The following is a 21685-nucleotide window of genomic DNA, read 5'->3' on the forward strand; positions in this document are numbered from 1 at the left end:
CGGTTCCGTAGAGTTTTCTTGGATCGGAAACCGTGCGCAGTCCATGCATTTTGACTCGTCGTGATCCGGCGAGAGACATTTGTTACAGACCGGGTGGAAGTCGATGTGAGGGTACTTGGCGTGGCACAACGGACACCTCTTGAACGGAGTTCTCGATTCCATCGTCGTGGAGCGTCGAAGTTTTGACCAAGTCGAATCGAAAGTTTGAAAAAGGGTGTAGAGCACTAGGACTAGTAGTCGACACCGAACGGTAACTGTACCGACGAAAACTATAGGCCTTTTGGCCTAAACTAAGTATTCCGAAGTTGAGCTAAGATAGTTGCATCCGAACCCAATGGCGGAAAAAAACAATCTGGGGATGGAGAGGATGCCCATGCGCACTGTGGTCCAGGGGAGGAGTCACCCATCTCAGGATGCTTCGAAGACTCTTCCAGGACAACAATGTGCAATCATCCGGACGCAACACTAGGCGGCGATCTATGCACAGATATGAATTCAGTAGCCCACATGCCTCGAACATACATCTTCAATCTTCACGACATCGACGACACTTCTGGCTAGCAGCAGTTCTTCACGTTTTGCCATTCAAAATCAGCCCGCGACCCGACATCGAAAACGACCTATGCACCCGGCTTCCCTGGGGCAGGTAACAGTGGTACCTCGGTACTCTCGTGGGTGTGGGCCCTTCAAAAGCTTTAGTCTAAACTCTTGAACTTGAAATCCTGCTAGAAGTGTTTTTAATCTTGCAAAATTCAACCGCGACATTCTCCATAGGCTTTAATAGAGATCCCGACAGTAGCTTATACCACTGCACGAGTCTCCCATGGGTCCCCTTCCTCACTACCTTGGGTGGTTTCACAAGATGCCAGCGGCCTTAAATGCCCTAGGCATTGTCTGTAGAATTGTCGTGGTTCTTCTACCACTTTTTTGATATATGGTTTGGTCCCCCTGGGGGCCCTATGATTCCAGTGCTATTTATTGTAACTATCAATGCTTGTTTGAATTGTATCTTAACCTCCAGCCTCATAAAGAGACTAGTGGGATTATTCTTAGAATAAATACATATGTTTTATATATATACCTGTGTGGACTACTCTTTCATTTGGTCATTCAAGAGGTTATCTATGGTAAAACAATAAGCTTAACACTCCTTCAAGACTTAGCCTGAAGGCTGCTCTCCACAGCTACCACTAGGATAGCTTTCTTTAAAGGTTGTCTTTTAACCTATCTGTCACCATACGAGTCGAATTGAACTGGTGCAAGGTGTCCCCTATAACTAGTGGACAGCATATGCCAGGCCAACTTCTCACAGCTCCATTGTTGAACCACCATCAGCAGAGGCTTCTGTGGTGGGCAGGTTTTCCCACTGAGACCCCGCCAGACCACCCCAGAACAGAGCACCCCACTATGGATTCCAGGGCACACCAGCAGCAGAGGGAGGGGAACTTATAGCGTCACCAGGGCATAGGTCAGAGTGTGCCTAACTCCTGTCCCTTATGAAGACAGAGACCCAAGATCGAACCAAACGAAAAGCAGAATAAAATCACTACTTATCTGACCATATCTGTATGATAAAAAAAGTTGTTTAAAAGGTTGCTGCACACTGTTCTTTTCATGTTTGTGACCTTGAGGGCCCAAATTAGTATATGGAACCGTGCTGCAGAGACACAAGTGAAGAAGACATAGAAAAGCACTGGTTTCCTCTAACCCTACCTCTAGGGTGGAGAGGTCAGTGAACAAAACCTCACAGAACTAAAAATCCTACCAAGAACTCCAGGGCAACCTATTTCTGTGGGAGTGGAATTAAGAGACTGAGTAGGGTGGGAAGGGGAGGTGGGGGTAAAGAGGTTTGGGAAGGGCAGGTGGGGTAGAATGTTATGTTAGTTACACTTTTAGAGCGCACGGTTACCCTCGGGTGTCCTGGCGCTAAGCACTGCCTGCTGGAGAGAGTCATGGGATATTCTACTGATTAAAAAGCCATGTTTTCAACCCCTTCCTAAATGAGAGGAGGTCTGTGGAGTTCCTCAGATAGAAAGGGAGATCATTCCAAGCCTTTGACACGCAGGTGATAAAGCTCCTGCCTCCCCAATTGACTTTTTTAAATGAAGGGACAAGAGCTTGCTTTGCTCCCGTTGAGCGGAGCCTTCTTCTGGGGACATACCACTGTTTTTTCGCCTTAGGCAGTCAGGTCCTACTCCATTGAGGGCCTTAAAAATGGTGCAAAGTGCTTTAAAGCGTGCTCTTTGTTTGGCGGGGAGCCAGTGGAGTTGTTTTAGTTCTTCCTAAACAGAAACAAATTTCGGAGTCCCTGACAGCATTCTGGCCGCTGCATTCTGAGCAATTTGAAGCCTGTTGATGTGTTGTTTTGGGGCGTTCAAATATATGCCACTGCAGTGGTTGAGACGTGACATAATGAGGGCCGTGATCACTGTCTTGAGGCCGTTTTCGGTGAGAAAAACGAAATGTTTTGATAATTTTGAGTGCCAAAAAGCAGGCAGAGATTACCATACTTATTTGGTCACCCAGAGCAAGCTTGTTGTCCACCATCACCCCTAGATGCTTTGCTTTCTTAGTGGGTGTAGGACAGGTTCCCAAACCTTCAGGCCACCAGTCAGGTGTCCACACATGTGGATTGTTCCCAAACTTTATGACCTCGGTTTTACTCGAGTTTAGTTTTAAACAATTAGCGGACATAAATTCGGAGAATGGCAACCATGCAATCGTGGAAACGTGCCACTGTTTCCCTTTCAGCCCCATCTCTCAGTGACAACACAATTTGAGTGTCGTCTGCATAGGAGGTGAGTTGGAAACCAAGGGATCTTATCACTCCAGCCAGGGGGGCCACATACACATTAAAGAGCGTCGGGCTGAGGGACGAGCCCTGTGGCACACCACATGGGACGGAGAAAGGCTTTGACCTGCAGCTGTCCAGATCCACAGCTTGCATTCTGTCGGAGAGAAACGACTGCAGGAGTTTCAAGGCTAATCCTTTTATCCCCACATCAGACAACCGGTCCATCAAAACTTCATGATGGACCGCATCGAAGGCCGCGGACAGATCCAGCAGAAGTAGTGTTGCATTGCCTCCCCTGTCCAGGGCCTCCCTGATTTCTTCTGTGGATTTGATTAGGGCCAGCTCAGTGCTACGTTCTGCTCTAAACCCGTATTGGGACGGGCCAAGTATCTTATTTGATTGGAGGAACGCACTGAGTTGAATGTTCATGGCTTTTTCCGTGGCCTTAGCGGGGAGTGGAAGCCGTGATATTGGCCTGTAATTATTTGGGTCCTTTGGGTCAAGGGTCTGTTTCTTCAGTAGGGGAAGGATGGAAGCCTTCTTCCACATACTGGGAAAAATGCCGAAGCTAAATATGGCATTCAACAGGGGTGTAAGTGCTATCTCAATGAATTCTGAAAGCCCCAGATCGAAACAAACTCAAGAGTTTGATCATAACTGGTATCCCAAGAGGTAGAAATTGGTCTAAGACCGGTATAGGGCTGAAACTCTCTTGTTTTGCCGTAAGCGGCTGCTCTTTCTCCTTTCTATCAGCTAAGGTAAGAGAGGAGAAAATCGATTCCACCATTTGTTCAAAAAAACCGGCCAGTTTATCGCAGAGTTCAGGGCTGCTCGAACTCTTAGGGACGGTAGGAGTGGCAAGTTTCTTAATAGTTTTGAAGAGTTCTTTTGAATTGGATTTGGCTTCTGAGATTTGCGCCGCAAAAATTTTTCTTTTGTATCCAGCAATAGCCCCTTGTGATGGCAATGTTATGTCTATAGTTTCCTTATCTGAACATTTGTAACCTCTCCGCCAAGCCTGTTCTAAGCGCTTACAGGCCAATTTTTGATTTCTGAGTTCATCCCCGTTTAGGGGTCCACTTTTCTTTTTTACAGGGGCTAGAGTGTATGGGGTGGGAAGGGCAGGTGCGGTGGAATGGGGTGGCAAGGGGTAGGTGAGGTAGAACAGGGTGGCAAAGAAAGGTGGGGTAGAATGGGGTAGGAAGGGCAGGTGGGGTAGAATGGAGTGGGATGGGAAGAGAAGGGCGGTGGGGTAGAATGGGGTGGGAAGGGAAGGGCAGGTGGGGTAGAATGGGGTGGGATGGGAAGGGAAGGGCAGGTGGGGTAGAATGGGTTGGGATGGGAAGGGAGGGGCAGGTGGGGTAGAATGGGGTGGGAAGGGAATGGCAGGTGGGGTAGAATGGGGTGGGAAGGGAAGAGCAGGTGGGATAGAATGGGGTAGGAAGGGCAGGTGAGGTAGAGTGGGGATGGAAGGGCAGGTGGGGGAGAGCGGGGTGGTGAGGAGTGGTGGGATAGAGCCGATTGGCGAGGGGAGGTGATGTTGTGTAGTTCCTAAAAATACATAGGATCAGGGCGTTTGTTGAACAACATATCTGTGGTATTGGTGTCTAGACTGATTCCGGACACCTCCACAGGATATTTCAGCCTATAGAGCAGCTAGCTCACAGTGCCACTATAAGCCCCCAAACCCTACCAAGGAGCGAATAGTTTCTGGCAACCATTGAACATGACAACCCCTTCAGGAGTCATGAAAACAGTACAATACTTTTCGCTCAGTCAATCTTGCTCACTTAGTCTCAGAGAGATACACAGAAGAAACGTTGGGGACGTTTTCAAGAAGCATTTATTGAACCAGCGCCATTCTAGTATAAAACATGTATACTGCGACAATCAATAGACAGAAGCAAATGTATATGATTACAAGCACCAAATTGCAAATAGAAGGTAGAATTCTACCAAGATGCTAAAACGGTGAATATATGCAGGCATACAAACATGACAGGGCCTGTCCTTGTTTATTCTCTGCCCTCTTACGCGTTCTCTTTGTATGTGCTGAGACCAGAATGGCGGCCCAGAGACGGCTCCAAACCCCGACTTGAATTCGCCAACCCCCTCGTTAGTGCACCGCATCAGCAAATTACACAACACCGCAGAGGGAGAAGGGACGCTTGAGGAGGATAAGTAAGGAGAACTAGAAACATGAACGTCATAAGTAGTTTTATGTGCAGGTCCTGCCGGTATTGGACTAATGAAGAAAACAATACAGAGGTGAGGGAAAGTAGAGCCTGCCAAAGGAACAGAGGAAGAAGAAAGCATTGAAGTAATGTTTATAAAGGGTCAGCCGCAACACCGACTGGAGAACAGAGGAGGAAAGAGTAACAAACTGGAGGCAAGCAGATCGAACCCACAAAGGAGTATTATTACTAGTAGAACACTTTGGAAGTGGAATGCTTGCACTGTGGGGGGATATACACTCACCTATAAGAATCCTGATGCTTCGACTCTTCTCGGGGTCCGGACAGTCCACCGAGCAGTGCTGGGACCCTTCCTTGTCACTTGATAAAAGAGGAGGCTTAGAATCTGCCATTATTGGAAAAAACATAACAAATGAAATGAGACTCAAAAGCGCCTGAAAGATCCCCACAGAGGAAAGGCCAGGACATTGTGTCCAGAATTTTGCTAAAAGCCCTTTCAGTGAGCCGGAGGGGATAAACAGTGGGAAGGGGGGGGGGGGGAGGAGTTAGGGGGATGTATAACTCTGAAGACAGGCGGGTCTGACCTCCTTCCCAGTCAGGAAAGAGCACAGTTGAGAGGGAAGGAAGGTAACCTCTAATGTGTCTGAAGCATGTATGTGACAGACATGTTCACAGACTAGCAGAAATGACACAAGTGTGTCTGAAGCATGTATGTGCTAGACATGTTCAAATGGCGAACGACCTTTACAACGCAGTCGTTACACCGCGATACATTTATATCACGGTCAGTACAACGCAAGTCGCTACAATGACTTGCGCTGGATGGTGCTATACACTAAGGAATAGTGGGGCAAATGTATGAAGCCCATTTCCCGTTCGCAAACGGGCCGATTCTCAGAATCGGCCTGTTTGCGAACGGGAAAAAGCCTTTTGGGATGTATCATCCCAAAAGGCCCACGCAAAATAGGGAATCGCAAAATTTGCAATTCCTTATTTGTGAAAGCATTTAAGGAATCGCAAATTGCAAGTCCTTAAATGTGATGTAAAAAGCACCCAAGTTGTGCGATTTCTCCTTAAGAAATTGCAAATTACCACCGACTTCAAGTTGGTGGTAAATTGCAATTTCTTTGAAAAATGCACTCTTTTGTTTTTTTCAAAGAGCCATGTGGCGCACATACATGCCCTTAGGGCATGTATGTGTGCCACATGTGCACAAATGCACATTTCAGGAGTGCAACAGGGTGTCCTTTTGACACCCTGGCACCCTTGAAATTGCATTCTCAATTTGCGAATCTCTAATTGAGAATCACAAACTGAGAATGTCTTCCCATTCATTCCTATGGGCCTCTAGGCCCATAGGAATGAATGGGGGGGTATTCCTTAATTGCGATTCGCAATTTGCGATTCGCAAATAAGCAATATGTAGGATTCGCAAAATTATTTGCAAATCCTACATACATAGCGTTTTGCGATTCTCAAATAGCGATTCTTCAAAAATCGCTATTTGAGAATCGCAAATGTATCCTTTGATACATATGCCCCAGTATGTTTTACTATTCCAACACCTTCCCTACTGGTACGTAGGCTATAGTTGGAATAGTAAATCATACTATTCCTAAGTCCAGCGCACTCCAGCGCAAGTCGCAACGACTTGCGTTGTAATAACTGCGATGTAACATACCGCAATGTAAATGATCGCGTTGTAACGTCACATATTCTATTCAAATTCCAGCAGAAATGACACAAATGTGTCTGAAACATGTATGTGCTTGGCATGCTCGCAGACCATTAGAAATGACACTAATTTGTCTGAAGCATGTATGTGCTTGAAATGTTCACAGCCCAACAGAAATTACACTAATGTGTCTGAAGAGCGACAGTGATCCGAGGAAAAAAAGGAGTCAGCTGAGGGACGGTACTATTTTTACACTTTGACTGCTAAGGGCTTTCAGCCCTATGTGCTATGTCAGTGTGTTTAGGTTCATATCTTCATAACTTTAATAAATATTACACACATCAACTACTCCAACTAGCCTGGGTGGAATTCTTCAGAGCCCGCTTGGTGTGCCAAGGGCTAGTAGGCCTTGAGCACTGGGGCTGGGGTAGTTTGCCTCTAATGCCCGGGGTCCTTCCTACTGTGGCTCTGCAGACTAGGCCAAGTGTACCCCCCCTCCACCCAGTGAAAGGGACGACGATCAGGCTTCTCAAGCTCAGAACTCAACAATCACCCAGCAGTGCCATCACGGAATGTCCAACTCAGAACTTGACTTTGTAAGATACTAGACACAAAATGCAGCAGATGTGAGAGCTCGGTGGGCGCGATGGATTTCACCCAGATCTCTTGACTGAGGGTGAGGGGTTGAAAAGTTTAAGCACTCCGTCCATCTTCTTGTGTTTGCGCAGACCCACTATACCTAGGGGTCGGAGTAATCTCTCTCCCTTTAGCTTGGATCTGAGTTCTCTCATTGCTGGTGCAGTTTACCTCTCTTAGTTCATGCACTCGGTTCACCTACGAGTCCCCACGGGTTGTTCTTCCGCAGCAGAGTCCGTCATTGCTTCTGGTGCGCTCTCTTTCAGAAGAGACATGCCAGCTGAAGCAGAAAGCAATGGAGGTGCACAAACCCTGTGCAGGTGTGTGGGCTTTGGAGTCATTGCAAGGGTCTGACTGGTTCTGGGCTTCAGATGAGGTGGGTCAACGGGCCACTGTTTCTAGGGTCACGGGACCCTATGATGCAGCGTTCTGAAGGTGGCACAACTCCATCAAGGGACACCTCGTCAATTTAGTGGCATGGGCCACTCAGGCACAGTCCACAGATATTGAGGCACAGGCCACTTGGGCATAGTATGAAAATGTGGCACCACAGTTGGCTCAGCCACAATCCTGACTAACGGTTTGTTGGGAGTGAAGGACTCATGGTTCTTAGAGCACACAGATCTCTCCCCTAAGTCTTCCTGAGCAGACAGACTCTCAATGCTTTGAGGTCAAGCTGCTACTCACTCTCCCTGGTCACTAACAACTTCTGAAAGATTGGCAAGCTCCTTCCCTCTCTCTGCAGGCAGGTTGGCTTCCAGGCGCTTGAGGACAGGGGAGCAGCATCTTACTTCCAAGTCAGACTACAGGTGTTGTGACCTCACCTCTTGGCGGCTGGGTGTCAGGCAGACAGGAGCTCTACTAGCACAGCAGTCCCTTCCTCGGTCAAAGAGAACTTGGAACTGTAATAATAAGTGGATTAGTGGCTCCTACTTTTATACCGCTGAGGCATATGTGGGTGTGGATTCTCTGTACTTTCAGAACAAATTTGGAGTGGTTCTTCTTTCAGAAGCGGCGTAGTCTTGAGCCTGGAGTTCCCACAACAGAGGCACAAAGGGGTGTGAGCTTCCTGCACCTGCCTTTCAACATCCTCACACACGTCACCAGGGAACTGAGAAAAGGACTGCTTCACATAAAGGACTCTTCACTCTCTGTACAGAGACCCTTCACCCCATCTACCGAAGGCAGTGCACAGGAAAACTAACGAGCAGCCCTTCGCAGCACAAGGATCTAACTAAATTCTTAAAACAGACCCATCTCCTCTTTCCCCACAGTGGTCTCCTCTGTCAAGCTTTAGGAATCTCAGCAATACACTTTCGCTGTCTAGGAAAACAACCTCACTTCCCTCCTGTGTACATGAGCAGGTCATGGGCTTCCAAAATGGCAGCCACAGGGCTCCATCATTCTGGTTTATTGAGACACACTATGCATGTTCCTCACAGGTCATGGACACTTTGGAAGTTAGAGCAAGGTCGGGCAGGGTGGCACTGGGAACCAAAAGCAGCTCTGGTGAAAACGCGCACGCCAGCCCTTTTCATCCATCCATTTCCTGTCTCGCCCCATCTGTCTTCTCTGCTTTTTCTCTCTCTGATCTCTCGCCATCCTTTCTTTCCCTTCTCTCTCTTTGCTCATGCCTCCCACTGTGGCTGCTGAAATAAGTGACAAAGACACCAGCAGCGGATGTGGGGCTTAAAATCTGGCCTCCGAGGCCTCCAGCCTACCAGGGAAATGCCAGGTGAGCGAAGCAGCCGGTCCGTCACTGTGGCCTGGGTGAACGTATAAAAGCAGAACTTCACACAGATGAGCCGGGAGGCAAACACTCCGGGGACACATATAAAAAGGTCTGGTCACAACTACTGATTCACAAAACATGGGACACGGCCCCAATCAATCTACATGCTAGACCCATGGCATGGACGGTGTCCATGGTCTGAAAACTGAGGTTACACTTGGTGTGCCCCTTCAGTCCACAGGTCCAGGACTGTTGCAGGTCCTCGTGCCAGGTCCCCCTGTGACAGTTCTCCTGTCCAGACTGCCCGCAGTCTGCTACCCTCTGCTGCCTGTCTACTTGCTGCCCTCTGTTGCGCCTCCTCTGCTTGTTCCCTGCTCTGTTTTGCCTCTTCTGCTCGTTCCCTGCTCTGTTTTGCCTCCTCTGCTCGTTCCCTGCTCTGTTTTGCCTCTTCTGCTCGTTCCCTGCTCTGTTGCGCCTCCTCTGCTCGTTCCCTGCTCTGTTTTGCCTCCTCTGCTCGTCCCCTGCTCTGTTTTGCCTCTTCTGCTCGTTCCCTGCTCTGTTTTGCCTCCTCTGCTCGTTCCCTGCTCTGTTTTGCCTCCTCTGCTCGTTCCCTGCTCTGTTGCGCCTCCTCTGCTCGTTCCCTGCTCTGTTTTGCCACCTCTGCTCGTTCCCTGCTCTGTTTTGCCTCCTCTGCTCGTTCCCTGCTCTGTTTTGCCTCCTCTGCTCGTTCCCTGCTCTGTTTTGCCTCCTCTGCTCGTTCCCTGCTCTGTTTTGCCTCCTCTGCTTGTTCCCTGCTCTGTTTTGCCTCCTCTGCTCGTTCCCTGCTCTGTTTTGCCTCCTCTGCTCGTTCCCTGCTCTGTTTTGCCTCCTCTGCTCGTTCCCTGCTCTGTTGCGCCTCCTCTGCTCGTTCCCTGCTCTGTTGCGCCTCCTCTGCTCGTTCCCTGCTCTGTTGCGCCTCCTCTGCTCGTTCCCTGCTCTGTTTTGCCTCTTCTGCTTGTTTTCCTGCCCTCATCTTTGCCTTTTCTGCCAGATTCTTGCAATCAGGCACTCAGGGCAGGGAATCACGACTGGACACCGAGAGGGGAACATTTCCGTCCAAACAAGTTTTTATACAGGTTCTTGCCTTCAAAATAAGCGACTAGAAAATAACCCAGGGCTCACTACATACTTTTGCAACAGCATTCAACTAACTGATCAGAAGGCTTCTCTAACAGCTGAAAAGCAGAAGTAACGTGTCCCGTCTCAAAAGTTGACACTGGCGGCCATGTACCACAGACACAACAACTGAAGGACATAAATAAAGCACTGGGCTTGAACAGAAGCCACTCTGGGTCCAGTGTCAGGGACAGAGCAGATAAAAGACATAGGTAATAGACCTAGCACAAGCACAGGACATTCTGCGTCCGCAGTCAGCCATGTAACAACAGAAGGACATAAGTAATGTACAAGCTCTGGGGAGGGGACAGTCTGTGTCCAGTACTAGAAGCTTACTGCCTGAAGCGTTCAAGTAATGCAAGGGACCTGAAAAGAGGACTTTCTGCATTCATTGCCAGTCCCTTAAGCATGCAGGACTACCTTTATCTGAGCCTATACTGGCCCTGCTGCCTCTTCAGACTCCATGAGTGAGCTGTATCAAGGCAGGAAGCAGGAGCAGTCTGTAGTGTGCCTCAAAGAAGAGAGCTGTGCTTAAACTTATTTCTGGGTCTGGGATAAAATAATACTCTCATGACTGTGAGCTGCATTTTAATACATTTACTGAAGCAGAGAGAAAGGGTCATTCTAAGAGCATGTAAATCAAAGTGCAAGTGAGCAGCTGCTCATGCAACAATAGCTCCCTCTGTAGAACGTTAATCAGTCTTGTTCATCCTCCATCACTGCAGAGCTGAGGTAGGAGCTACCACCTCTGTGCTGAGCAGAACTTGTTGGAGGTGACAACCATGAACAGTGAGGGACTACAGAGAGAAAACCAGAGTGAGGGGCAGAATGAGGGATTACAGAGAGAGAGGCAACCAGAGCGAGAAGCACAGTGAAGATTCACAGACAGAGGCAGAGTGAGAACCAGAGTAAGGAACACAATGAGGGATTAGAGAAAGGCAACCAGAGCAAGAGGATAGTGAGGGATCACAGAGAGAGGCAGAGTGAGAAACAGAGTGAGAACCAGAGTGAGGGGCACAATGAGGGATCAGGGAGAGAGGCAGCTAGAGAACAAGAGCGAGGGGCACAATGAGGGATCAGGGAGAGAGGCAGAGTGAGAAACAGAGTGAGAACCAGAGTGAGGGGCACAGTGAGAGATTACAAAGAGAAGCAGAGTGAGTACCAGAGTGAGGGGCACAGTGAGAGATTATAAAGAGAAGCAGAGTGAGTACCAGAGTGAGGGGCACAGTGAGGGATAACAGAGAGAGGCAGAGAGAGAACCAGAGTAAGGAACACAATGAGGGATTAGAGAAATGCAACCACAGCGAGAGGATAGTGAGGGATCACAGAGAGAGGCAGAGTGAGAACCAGAGTAAGGAACACAATGAGGGATTAGAGAAATGCAACCAGAGCGAGAGGATTGTGAGGGATCACAGAGAGAAGCAGAGTGAGTACCAGAGTGAGGGGCACAGTGAGAGATTATAAAGAGAAGCAGAGTGAGTACCAGAGTGAGGGGCACAGTGAGGGATAACAGAGAGAGGCAGAGAGAGAACCAGAGTAAGGAACACAATGAGGGATTAGAGAAATGCAACCACAGCGAGAGGATAGTGAGGGATTACATAGAGAAGCAGAGTGAGAACCAGAGTGAGGGGCACAATGAGGGATCAGGGAGAGAGGCAGAGCGAGAACAATAGTGAGGGGCAGAGTGAGAGATTACAAAAAGAGGCAGAGTGAGAACCAGAGTGAGAACCAGAGTGAGGGGTAGAATGAGGGATTACAGAGAGAGAGGCAAACAGAGCGAGAAGCACAGTGAAGGAACACAGAGAGAGGCAGAGTGAGAAACAGAGTGAGAACCAGAGTGAGGGCCAAAGTGAGGGATTACAGAGAGAGAGGCAGAGTGAGAACCAGAGTGAGGGGCACAATGAGGGATCAGGGAGAGAGGCAGAGTGAGAACCAGAGTAAGGAACACAATGAGGGATCAGAGAAAGGCAACCAGAGCGAGAGGATAGTGTCGGATCACAGAGAGAGGCAGAGAGAGAAACAGAGTGAGAACCAGAGTGAGGGGCACAATGAGGGTTCAGGGAGAGAGGCAGAGAGAGAAACAGAGTGAGAACCAGAGTGAGGGGCACAGTGAGGGATTACAAAGAGAGGCAGAGTGATAACCAGAGTGAAGGGCACAGTGAGGGATTACAAAGAGAGGCAGAGTGATTACCAGAGTGAGGGGCACAGTGAGGGCTCAGCGAGAGAGGCAGAGTGAGAAATGGACTGAGAACGAGAGTGAGGGGCACAGTGAGAGATCACAGAGAGAGGCAGAGAGAGTACCAGAACGAAGGGCACAATGAGGGATCACGGAGAGAGAGGCAGAGTGATGACCAGAGTGAGGGGCACAAACAGGGATTACAAAGAGAGGAGGAGTGAGACCCAGAGTGGGGGGTAAAGTGAGGGGTCAGAAAGAGAGGCAGAGTGATAACCGGAGAGAGGGGCACAGTGAGAGAGGCAGACTGAGAACCAGAATGAGGGGCACAGTGAGGGATTACAGAGATAGAATCACAGTGAGGGGCACAATGAGGGATCAGCGAGAGAGGCGGAGTAAGGGGCACAATGAGGGATCAGTGAGAGAATCAGAGTGAGGGGCACAATGAGGGATCAAGGAGAGAGGCAGAGTGAGGGTCACAATGTGGGATCAGGGAGAGAGGCAGAGTGAGAACCAGAGTAAGGGGCACAATGAGTGATCATAGAGGGAGGCAGAGGGAGGGGAACAGTGAGGGAATACAGAGAGAAGAAGAGTGAGAACCAGAGTGAGGAGCACAGTGGGGGATCAGCGAGAGAGGGAGTGTGAGGGGCACAGTGAGGGATCACAGAGAGAGGCAGAGTTAGAAACGGAGTGAGAACGAGAGTGAGGGGCACAGTGAGGGATCAGCGAGAGAGGCAGAGTGAGAACCAGAGTGAGGGGCACAGTGAGGGATTACATAGAGAAGCAGAGTGAGAACCAGAGTGAGGAGCACAAAGAGGGATCATAGAGAGAGGCTGAGTGAGGGGCAGAGTGAGGGATCAGCGAGAGAGGCAGAGTGAGAACCAAAGTGTGGGGCACATTGAAGGATTACAGAGATAGAATCAGACTGAGGGGCACAATGAGGGATCAGGGAGAGAGGCAGAGTGAGGGGCACAATGAGGGATCAGCGAGAGAATCAGAGTGAGGGGCAAAAAGATGGATCAGGGAAAGAGGCAGAGTGAGAAATAGAATAAGAACCAGAGTGAGGGGCACAATGAGGGATCAGGGAGGGAGGCAGAGTGAGGTACCCAGTGAGGGATCAGAGACAGGCAACCATAGCGAGAGGCACAGTGAGGGATCACAGAGAGAGGCAGAGTGAGAAACAGACTGAGAACCAGAGTGAGGGGCACAATGAGGGATCAGGGAGAGAGGCAGAGTGAGGGGCGCAACAAAGGATTACAAACAGAGGAAGAGAGAGAACCAGAGTGAGGGGCACAGTGAGGGATCAACGAGAGAGGCAGAGTGAGAACCAAAGTGTGGGGCACAATGAGGGATCATAGAGAGAGGCAGAGTGAGGGGCACAGTGAGGGATTACAGAGAGAGGCAGATTGAGAACCAGAGTGAGGGGCACAATGAGGGATCAGGGAGAGAGGCAGAGATAGAACAAGAACGAGGGGCACAATGAGGGATCAGGAAGAGAAGCAGAATGAGAACCAGAGTGAGGGGCACAATGAGGGATTACAAAGAGAGGAAGAGTGAGAACCAGAGTGAGGGTCACTGGGAGGAATCAGCGAGAGAGGAAGTGTGAGAACCAGAGTGAGGGGCACAGTGAGGGATCAGCGAGAGAGGGGCACAGTGAGGGATCACAGAGAGAGGCAGAGTGAGAAACGGAGTTAGGCGCACAATGAGGGATCAGGAAGAGAGGCAGAGTGAGAACCAGAGTGAGGGGCACAATGAGGGATTACAAAGAGAGGAGGAGTGAAAACCAGAGTGGGGGGCAAAGTGAGGGAGCAGAGAGAGAGGCGGAGTGAGAACCAGAGAGAGGGGCACAGTTAGGGATCAGCAAGAGAGGCAGAGTGAGAACCAGAGTGAGGGATAACAGAGAGAGGCAGAGAGAGAACCAGAATGAGGGGCACAATGAGTGATCATCGAGGGAGGCAGAGTGAGGGGAACAGTGAGGGATTCCAGAGAGAGGAAGAGTGAGAACCAGAGTGAGGGTCACAGGGAGGAACCAGTGAGAGAGGCAGAGTGAGAACTAGAGTGACAGGCACAGTGAGGGATTAGCGAGAGAGGAAGAGTGAGGGGCACAATGAGGGATCTGGGAGAGAGGCAGTGTGAGAACCAAAGTGTGGGGCACAATGAGGGATCATAGAGAGAGGCAGAGCGAGGGGCACAATGAGGGATTACAGAGAGAAACAGAGTGAGAACCAGAGTGAGGGGCACAATAAGGGATCAGGGAGAGAGGCAGAGTGAGAACCAGAGTGAGGGGCACAGTGCAGGATTACAGAGAGAGATGCTGAGTGTGGGGAACAGTGAGGGATCAGAGAGAGTACCAGAGTTATGGGCACAATGAGGGATTCGGGAGAGAGGCAGAGTGAGAACGAGAGTAAGGGGCACAATGAGTGATCATAGAGGGAGGCAGAGTGAGGGGAACAGTGAGGGATTACAAAGAGAGGCAGAGGGGGAACCAGAGTGAGAGGCACAGTGAGGGATCAGTGAGAGAGGCAGAGTGAGAACCAGAGTGACAGGCACAGTGAGGGATTATAGAGAGAGGGAGAGTGGGAACCAGAGTGAGGGGCACAAAGAGGGATCATAGAGAGAGGCAGAGTGAGGGGCAGAGTGAGGGATCAGCGAGAGAGGCAGAGTGAGAACCAAAGTGTGGGGCACAGTGAGGGATTACAGAGATAGAATCAGAGTGAGGGGCACAATGAGGGATCAGTGAGAGAATAATAGTGAGGGGCACAAAGAGGGATCAGGGAGAGAGGCAGAGTAACAAACAGAATAAGAACCAGAGTGAGGGGCATAGTGAGGGATCAGGGAGAGAGGCAGAGTGAGGGGCGCAATGAGGGATCAAGGAGAGAGGCAGAGTGAGGGGCACAATGAGGGATCGTGGAGAGAGGCAGAGTGAGGGGCCCAGTGAGGGATCAGAGACAGGAAACCATAGCTAGAGGCACAGTGAGGGATCACAGAGAGAGGCAGAGTGAGAAACAGAGTGAGAACCAGAGTGAGGGGCACAATGAGGGATCAGGGAGAGAGGCAGAATGAGAACCAGAATGAGGGGCACAATGAGGAATCAGCGAGAGAGGCAGAGTGAGAACCAGAGTGAGGGGCACAATGAGGGATCAGGGAGAGAGGCAGAGATAGAACAAGAGCGAGGGGCACAACGAGGGATCACAGAGAGAGGCAGAATGAGAACCAGAGTGCAGAGTGAGGGGCACAATGAGGGATTACAAAGAGAGGAAGAGTGAGAACCAGAGTGAGGGGCACAGTGAGGGATCATAGAGAGTGGCAGAGTGAGCGGCACAGTGCAGGATTACAGAGAGAGATGCAGAGTGTGGGGAACAGTGAGGGATCAGCAAGAGGCAGAGTGAGAACCAGAGTGAGGGGCACAATGAGGGATCAGGGAGAGAGGCATAGTGAGAACCAGAGGGAGGGGCACAATCAGGGATCATAGAGAGAGGCAGAGTGAGGGGCACAGTGAGGGATTACCGAGAGAGGCAGAGTGAGAACCTAAGTGAGAGGCACAGTGAGGGATCATAGTGAGAACCAGAGTGAGGGTCACAGTGAGGGATCAGGGAGAGAGGCAGAGTGAGAAACAGAATGAGACCCAGAGTGAGGGGCACAGTGAGGGATTACAGAGAGAGGCAGAGAGAGAACTAGAGGGAGGGCGCAGTGAGGGACAGGCACAGTGAGGGATCACAGAGAGAGAGGCGCAGTGAGGGGCAGATTGAGAAACAGAGTGAGTGGCACAGTGAAGGATTACAGAGAGGGGCATAGTGAGAAATAGAGTGAGGGGTAAAGACAGGCACAACATGAGGGGTATAATGTTGGGTAGAATAAATGGTGCAGGGGGTGGGGGTCAGCAAGTGAATGAAGAATAATGTACACAGCGAGAGGTAGAATGAGAGGCAGAGTGAGGATTACAGAAGAGGTGTGCCAAAAGGAGAATAATTAGGGGCACATTGATGGGTATAATACAAGCTGGGTATAATGCAAGTTCGATGAGGGGACAAGCCTGTGAAAGAACAGTGAGAAGGAGACTGAGGTAAGTCATGAGGGGCACGGCCTGAGGTATAATGAGGGGTTAGAAGAGAGAGACGCAGAGAAGGGCACAGTGGTAGTTACAAAGACAGTACAAAGAGGGACACTAAAGAGGCATGACAGAGAGGTTAGGTGCGTCAACTGTATGGTGAGCTACAGCAGGGGATTACAGATGCATCCTCAGGGCCGCTCAAGGCCAAGGTGAATACAACCATCTCTTACCAGTGAGACAAGGAATGTTTGCCGCCTTCTCGTGGTCCTTGGGAGACATTGGAAGCGTCTCTGCCTCAGCTTTAACACTAACTGATGTTATTGCTGAAGTCGTTTCATTTCCTGAAATAATAGAAATGTGAAAATTTGATGATATCGCCTCATTGACCGTGAAATCTGCTGTCTTTGCCAGCACTGCTGCAAGTTTTGAAGCAACAAGACAAAAGAAGCCTCATTTGGACTCTTTGCGTCCACATGGGTCCTTGTTGCAGAGATGGTTTCTGGTGGAGACGCTGCTTCTACATGGGGCTTCCATTGAGTCACTCAAGGCTACAACCAACAGAGATTCATCCCCATCCCTGAGCAGCGACCACGTTCTGTTGCCACTTTCCAATAACAATGCCAATGATATGAGCCACATGCATTTCTGACACCAACATTTCTGTCAGTGGAACAATCGTTTTAAGAGTGTGAGAAATATATTGGTAAGTAATAATGTGTTTCCCCATTTAAAGAAAATGTGACCTGCACATTTTATATAAACTGAATTGCTAGTATTGTATAGAAATCTGTACTGCCCTGCCCTGCTGTTCCACTTTCCTGGCTTTTGCTTATACCATTGCACCAAAGTGGGCCAAATACTCTCCTTCTGGGACTTCGGACGTACCTTTAGAAGACTCTGCATTAGCACCGAGAGGACATTGGCCCGGGACATGGCCTTGTTGTTGGCAAAACCCGGTAATTGGGGGAGAGAAATCTGTAAAAAAAAAAAAACATGCCATGGGAGAAAACTCCCAGGGCGAGAAGGTCATTTTTTAATATTTAAACAAAGACTCTCAGTTTGGGTTTTTCTTTCTGAAAATAAAAAAACATTCAAAGGGTGTGCCCTAACCAATGGGGTAAAAGTTCACTTTAGGCATTTACAAGATGACAAAGGTTTTGAGCCATATTAAACTTGTTTTCTGAGTACTGGGGGTGTGTGCATTGGGAGGGTACTATGGTAATCCTAGTGTCCTTCCACATCTAACACTATAATCCAGTTTGAGGGAGTTACTGTACCCACAATAAAACCCAGTGGTAGATTTCTGGTAGAAAACAAGTTGGGGTTTTCATCAATCAGACAGTGGATTCACAAGAATTGTTTTGGCATCCTGTTTCCCTTCCTTTCAAGTGGGCCCCCAGTGTTACATGTAAATACAACGGACCTGTCAAGTAGCAATTGACATTCAAGCAGGATTTGACAATATAATGTCGATAAAGGATACTCAGAGCCTCACCTGGCACTTTCTGTTAGGATCGGAGGTGCAATCTTTGCCAATTCAAGTCAGCCTATTGTTTGCTCCTGGGAGGAATATTGCACCCTTTTCACACCTATTCAAATGCAAATTACTGTCTGGAAGAAGTGGGAGAGCAAATGCACATTTAGCCTCCAGGAATGTCAGGCTTTAAAAAGGTAACTTTCTAAAAGTTACTTTTCCTTAATAGTTAGTAAATATCAGCCTCCACCATTGAATTGTATTTGTGATAACTATTTAAATAGTTGCTTAATTTTGTTTCTAGCTGTTCCCATTCCCGATATGCAGTATTAAGATTTGTAATCCGTACTCTGGGTTTCTACACAGGACAGCCAGACTTGGCCCAGTGGAAAAAAGCTTTTTGGTGCTAATCACTGTAAGGGTGTGATAAGATTAAAGGCCTGATTTAGAGTTCGGCAGACAGGCTACTCTATCACATACGTGGGTGATCTCCCGCCCACCGTTGTTCAAGTGCCATTGAATATAAGGCACTTGGAATACGGCGCATGGGACATCCATAATGTTTGTGACAGAGTAAACTGTCCGCCGAACTCTAAATAAGGTCCTGCATTTCTACATGTCCTACTTTTAAATACCATATAACCTGCTTTGTGTGCGACAAAGCCCACATGGGGGTGATTTATTAATATTTAGAAAGGAGATGTTGACCTGTCAAAAGGGTTTATTTTGACAGGTTGAATTACAGTGCTTAAAAGACCAGAAACAGGCTTCAATTGTAGGCCTGAAGGCAGGTTTTACACTGCTTTTGTAGTGGATGGCAGAATGGGTGCTGCAGTCCACTAGTGACATTTAACTTGCCAGTCCCTGGGTGCATTTTGTACCATATTCTAGGCAGTTATATATAAAAATTAGGAATATGCCAATTCAAAGGGTGATCACTGGTACTTTACTGCTGGTTAGTAGGCGTAAAGTGCATAGAGTTCTAAGGGCTCAGCAGAAGGTGAAAAAAACGAGTGACCACGCAGAAAAGGCGGATGTCCTACAGAATTCCTAGCCTCTCTGATGCTGCCACCATGGGGATCTTGACAGCTTGGAAACCTATGACGCAGATGTCAAGGGGTGTACATGTTAACCATTATCAATGCACTTTGATTCACTCAGTAAGTGATCATGATTTAAAGAACCTGCAAGCAAAGTGAGTGCTTATTACTCAAGTCACAGTCTTATAGCCAGCTACAAAAAAATATACTTGTCAGGCTAAAGCCAAGCACTTAAACTGAACATCAGTAACACTTAAAATGCTATAAAGGATGTCTTCCAAATAATTACAGCTGTTACCAGTCTTCCTGCTTGTCACACTTCTGTCACCCCCTCACAAATGTGATGTTCCAATCCTTCATGCTTCTTCCATTAATAAAATTACGTATTCATATCAGTTTTCTTCCTCTCCTGAGGTTTCTTATGTGATGACAGAACAAGATACTTCTGGTCCACTGAACCCCAATCTTACACTTTTAAATCCCTTGTCCACCCGACTATCATGGTGACACTCACTTCTACCAAGTTGGGGTCTCCCCATGACTCCCTTCATCTTGGGCAGATCCCATTCAACTAGAAACCAGCTCTGGTGGTCCACCTTCTAACGAAACTGTGCGCCGACCCTATCATAGGCCAAGATCACTTCTCCCTTACCCTTCCAAAGACTTCCAGAGTATTGTCAACAACCAGCTATCTTAATTTATCTAAACCAACTCTGATCTGGACAAATTGCAGGCCAGGTTCAGACAAGGCCACGGTACCAAAGCCATCCTGGTTTCTGCTGTGGATGATAAACGAGCTTCCCTCGATGAGGAAGCAGACATTGCCCTCATCCTATTAGATGTTTCCACAACTTTTGAAACTGTCACTCACTCAATCTTGCGACATAGCCTGTGGGAGATCGTAATAAGAGGTAAAGCATGGATCTGGCAGAAGTCTGAGCCACCTCTAGGGGACCTGAGAGAGGCTGATCAGGGGGGCCCCGAGAGGGGCTAGTGGACTGCTGAGCCCCAGGTGAGATAAGCTAGGGGGGGGCTGGATCAACCTTTCCGTTCCCTGTTAACAAGACGGTATCTACTTGCTTCTTCCTTCTAAAACTTCTAAGAATCCTTGGTTTCTCATTGGCCTCCGGGTGCAGGTAAATGCTGATCCACGCTACTATATTATCTTTTTAGACGACTGCGAATCCTTGCTCCTGGGTTTATCCAAACATCTTCTATCCAGATTACAAATAATTTGGAATGTGCCTAACAACCTGACACTAGGCAGTTGCAAACATTCGCGCATCTCAACCCTCTTGTTCTCCCTCCATTGGCTTCCTGTGGACAAACATGTCATGTAGGGACTCTGCTTCTGTAAGAGAGACGTTCCTCAATCAGGGCCCGATTTTACTGAGCACAGATTTAAACAATATTCCTCTGGTCAGACTCAGCTCTTCTGTCTCTTGGACACTCACTATTGCCAGAGTAAAAGCTTTTGTTGGTGATGGTTGTTCTCCAATCCGAGTGTCCAAGTTTGGCACTCCTTGCCCTTTGTGCTGCGCTCCATAGAAAACGACCTCCTTGTCTGTAAGAACCTTGAAACTTTCCTTTAGTCTTCTGCCCTCTAACTCCCCGCTCTTTCTTCCCACACACTGCAGATTAGCGTGCTCTACATGCGTATATTATCAAGATGTTGGCAGGAGGGGAAGAGAACTCCCTGGATCCTAAGAAGGAGTCTGGGGAGAAGCGGACAACTTAAAGGGAGAACAAGCTGTCTGAGGGCTCTTTTGCTTCTTCTCAGTATCTCTGCCCCGGCTGAGTTTGGATCTAACATTTTAGACGAGGGAATGTTTTCTTGAAAGCACTTCCAGCCTTTGCCTCAATGTTTTAGTCTCTTATTTGGTCTCAAAATGCTTTGGTCTCATAGCCTTCTCTCTAAGGAGAGAGAAAGCTATGAGACTGAAAAACTCTCAAGAAAAACTTTGACGTATTTCACATTATGCAACCTGATCATCACACACTCGAGGTCTGGGTCATCCTCGGGGATTTCCCTCTGAGCACAGCTCCCACAAGACTTAAATAAAGACTTCTTATCAGATGCCTTTAAAACAGCCCCAAACACACTGCGGCTGTTGAAGAGTGAATGGGTCAGTCCCAAGACACAGGCATGCAGTGCACAGAGGCACTAAACACAGACACAGTAGATGGAAGCATCAGAGCTCTTGGAGGACTTCCAGGCACTAGCCCATGTGGAAAGGATATTAACAAGGGGGTGCTATAGGGAGGGATCACTGCAGGACAGGGAGCTCGGGTCAGTGCAGACAAACACCTTGGCAGGGCTTTTGATTAAAGACATCCATGATTATTTAACAGGGGAGTCCCAGCTTGATGGGGTATCCTCACTCAATGCGTGATTGGACAGAACTGTATGTTCCAGTTGCAAGTGGGAACTGGCTGAGCCTGCTGCTCCCGTGGAAGCTCCCAGCCCAGTGGGTGTTGCTGTAAGCCAAGTATAGCCCGCAGTTTATGGCGGTACTTACTGTACGCCGCGGGTCTGGCGAGTGACCGCATCGACAATGAAACCCCAACCCGACTTGGGCGGGCGACGCCGGTCTGGGTAGATTCACTCCACCAAACTCCATGGAGTAACTTTTAAAACCGATTTACACCGGTGCTTCCGAAGTAAAATATTGTGTAGTTGTACCGCCCTTCTACTCCACAAGATGGCAGCAACACTTCACGTTTGCTGTGACGCTTTCTACCTGTGGAGGCTGCGCCCGC

At 48.7% G+C, this 21685-nt stretch overlaps 1 protein-coding gene across 1 annotated transcript in view; it reads right to left on the reverse strand.

Moving 5' to 3' along the window:
* Positions 1–17396, reverse strand: part of LOC146839075 (uncharacterized) — a 49503-nt gene extending 32107 nt beyond the window's left edge. Inside the window, exons 1-3 of the mRNA XM_085600197.1 lie at positions 17297–17396; positions 16642–16752; positions 5273–5374 (exon numbers count right to left, since the gene is read on the reverse strand). Coding sequence (XP_085456323.1) covers positions 5273–5374; positions 16642–16690 — 151 coding nt within the window. The 5' untranslated portion in view covers positions 16691–16752; positions 17297–17396. The remainder of the gene's footprint in view (positions 1–5272; positions 5375–16641; positions 16753–17296) is intronic.
* Between the last annotated feature and the right edge of the window lie 4289 nt (positions 17397–21685).

This window comes from Triturus cristatus, chromosome 4_2, assembly GCF_964204655.1.
Source record: "Triturus cristatus chromosome 4_2, aTriCri1.1, whole genome shotgun sequence".
NCBI lineage: Eukaryota > Metazoa > Chordata > Amphibia > Caudata > Salamandridae > Triturus > Triturus cristatus.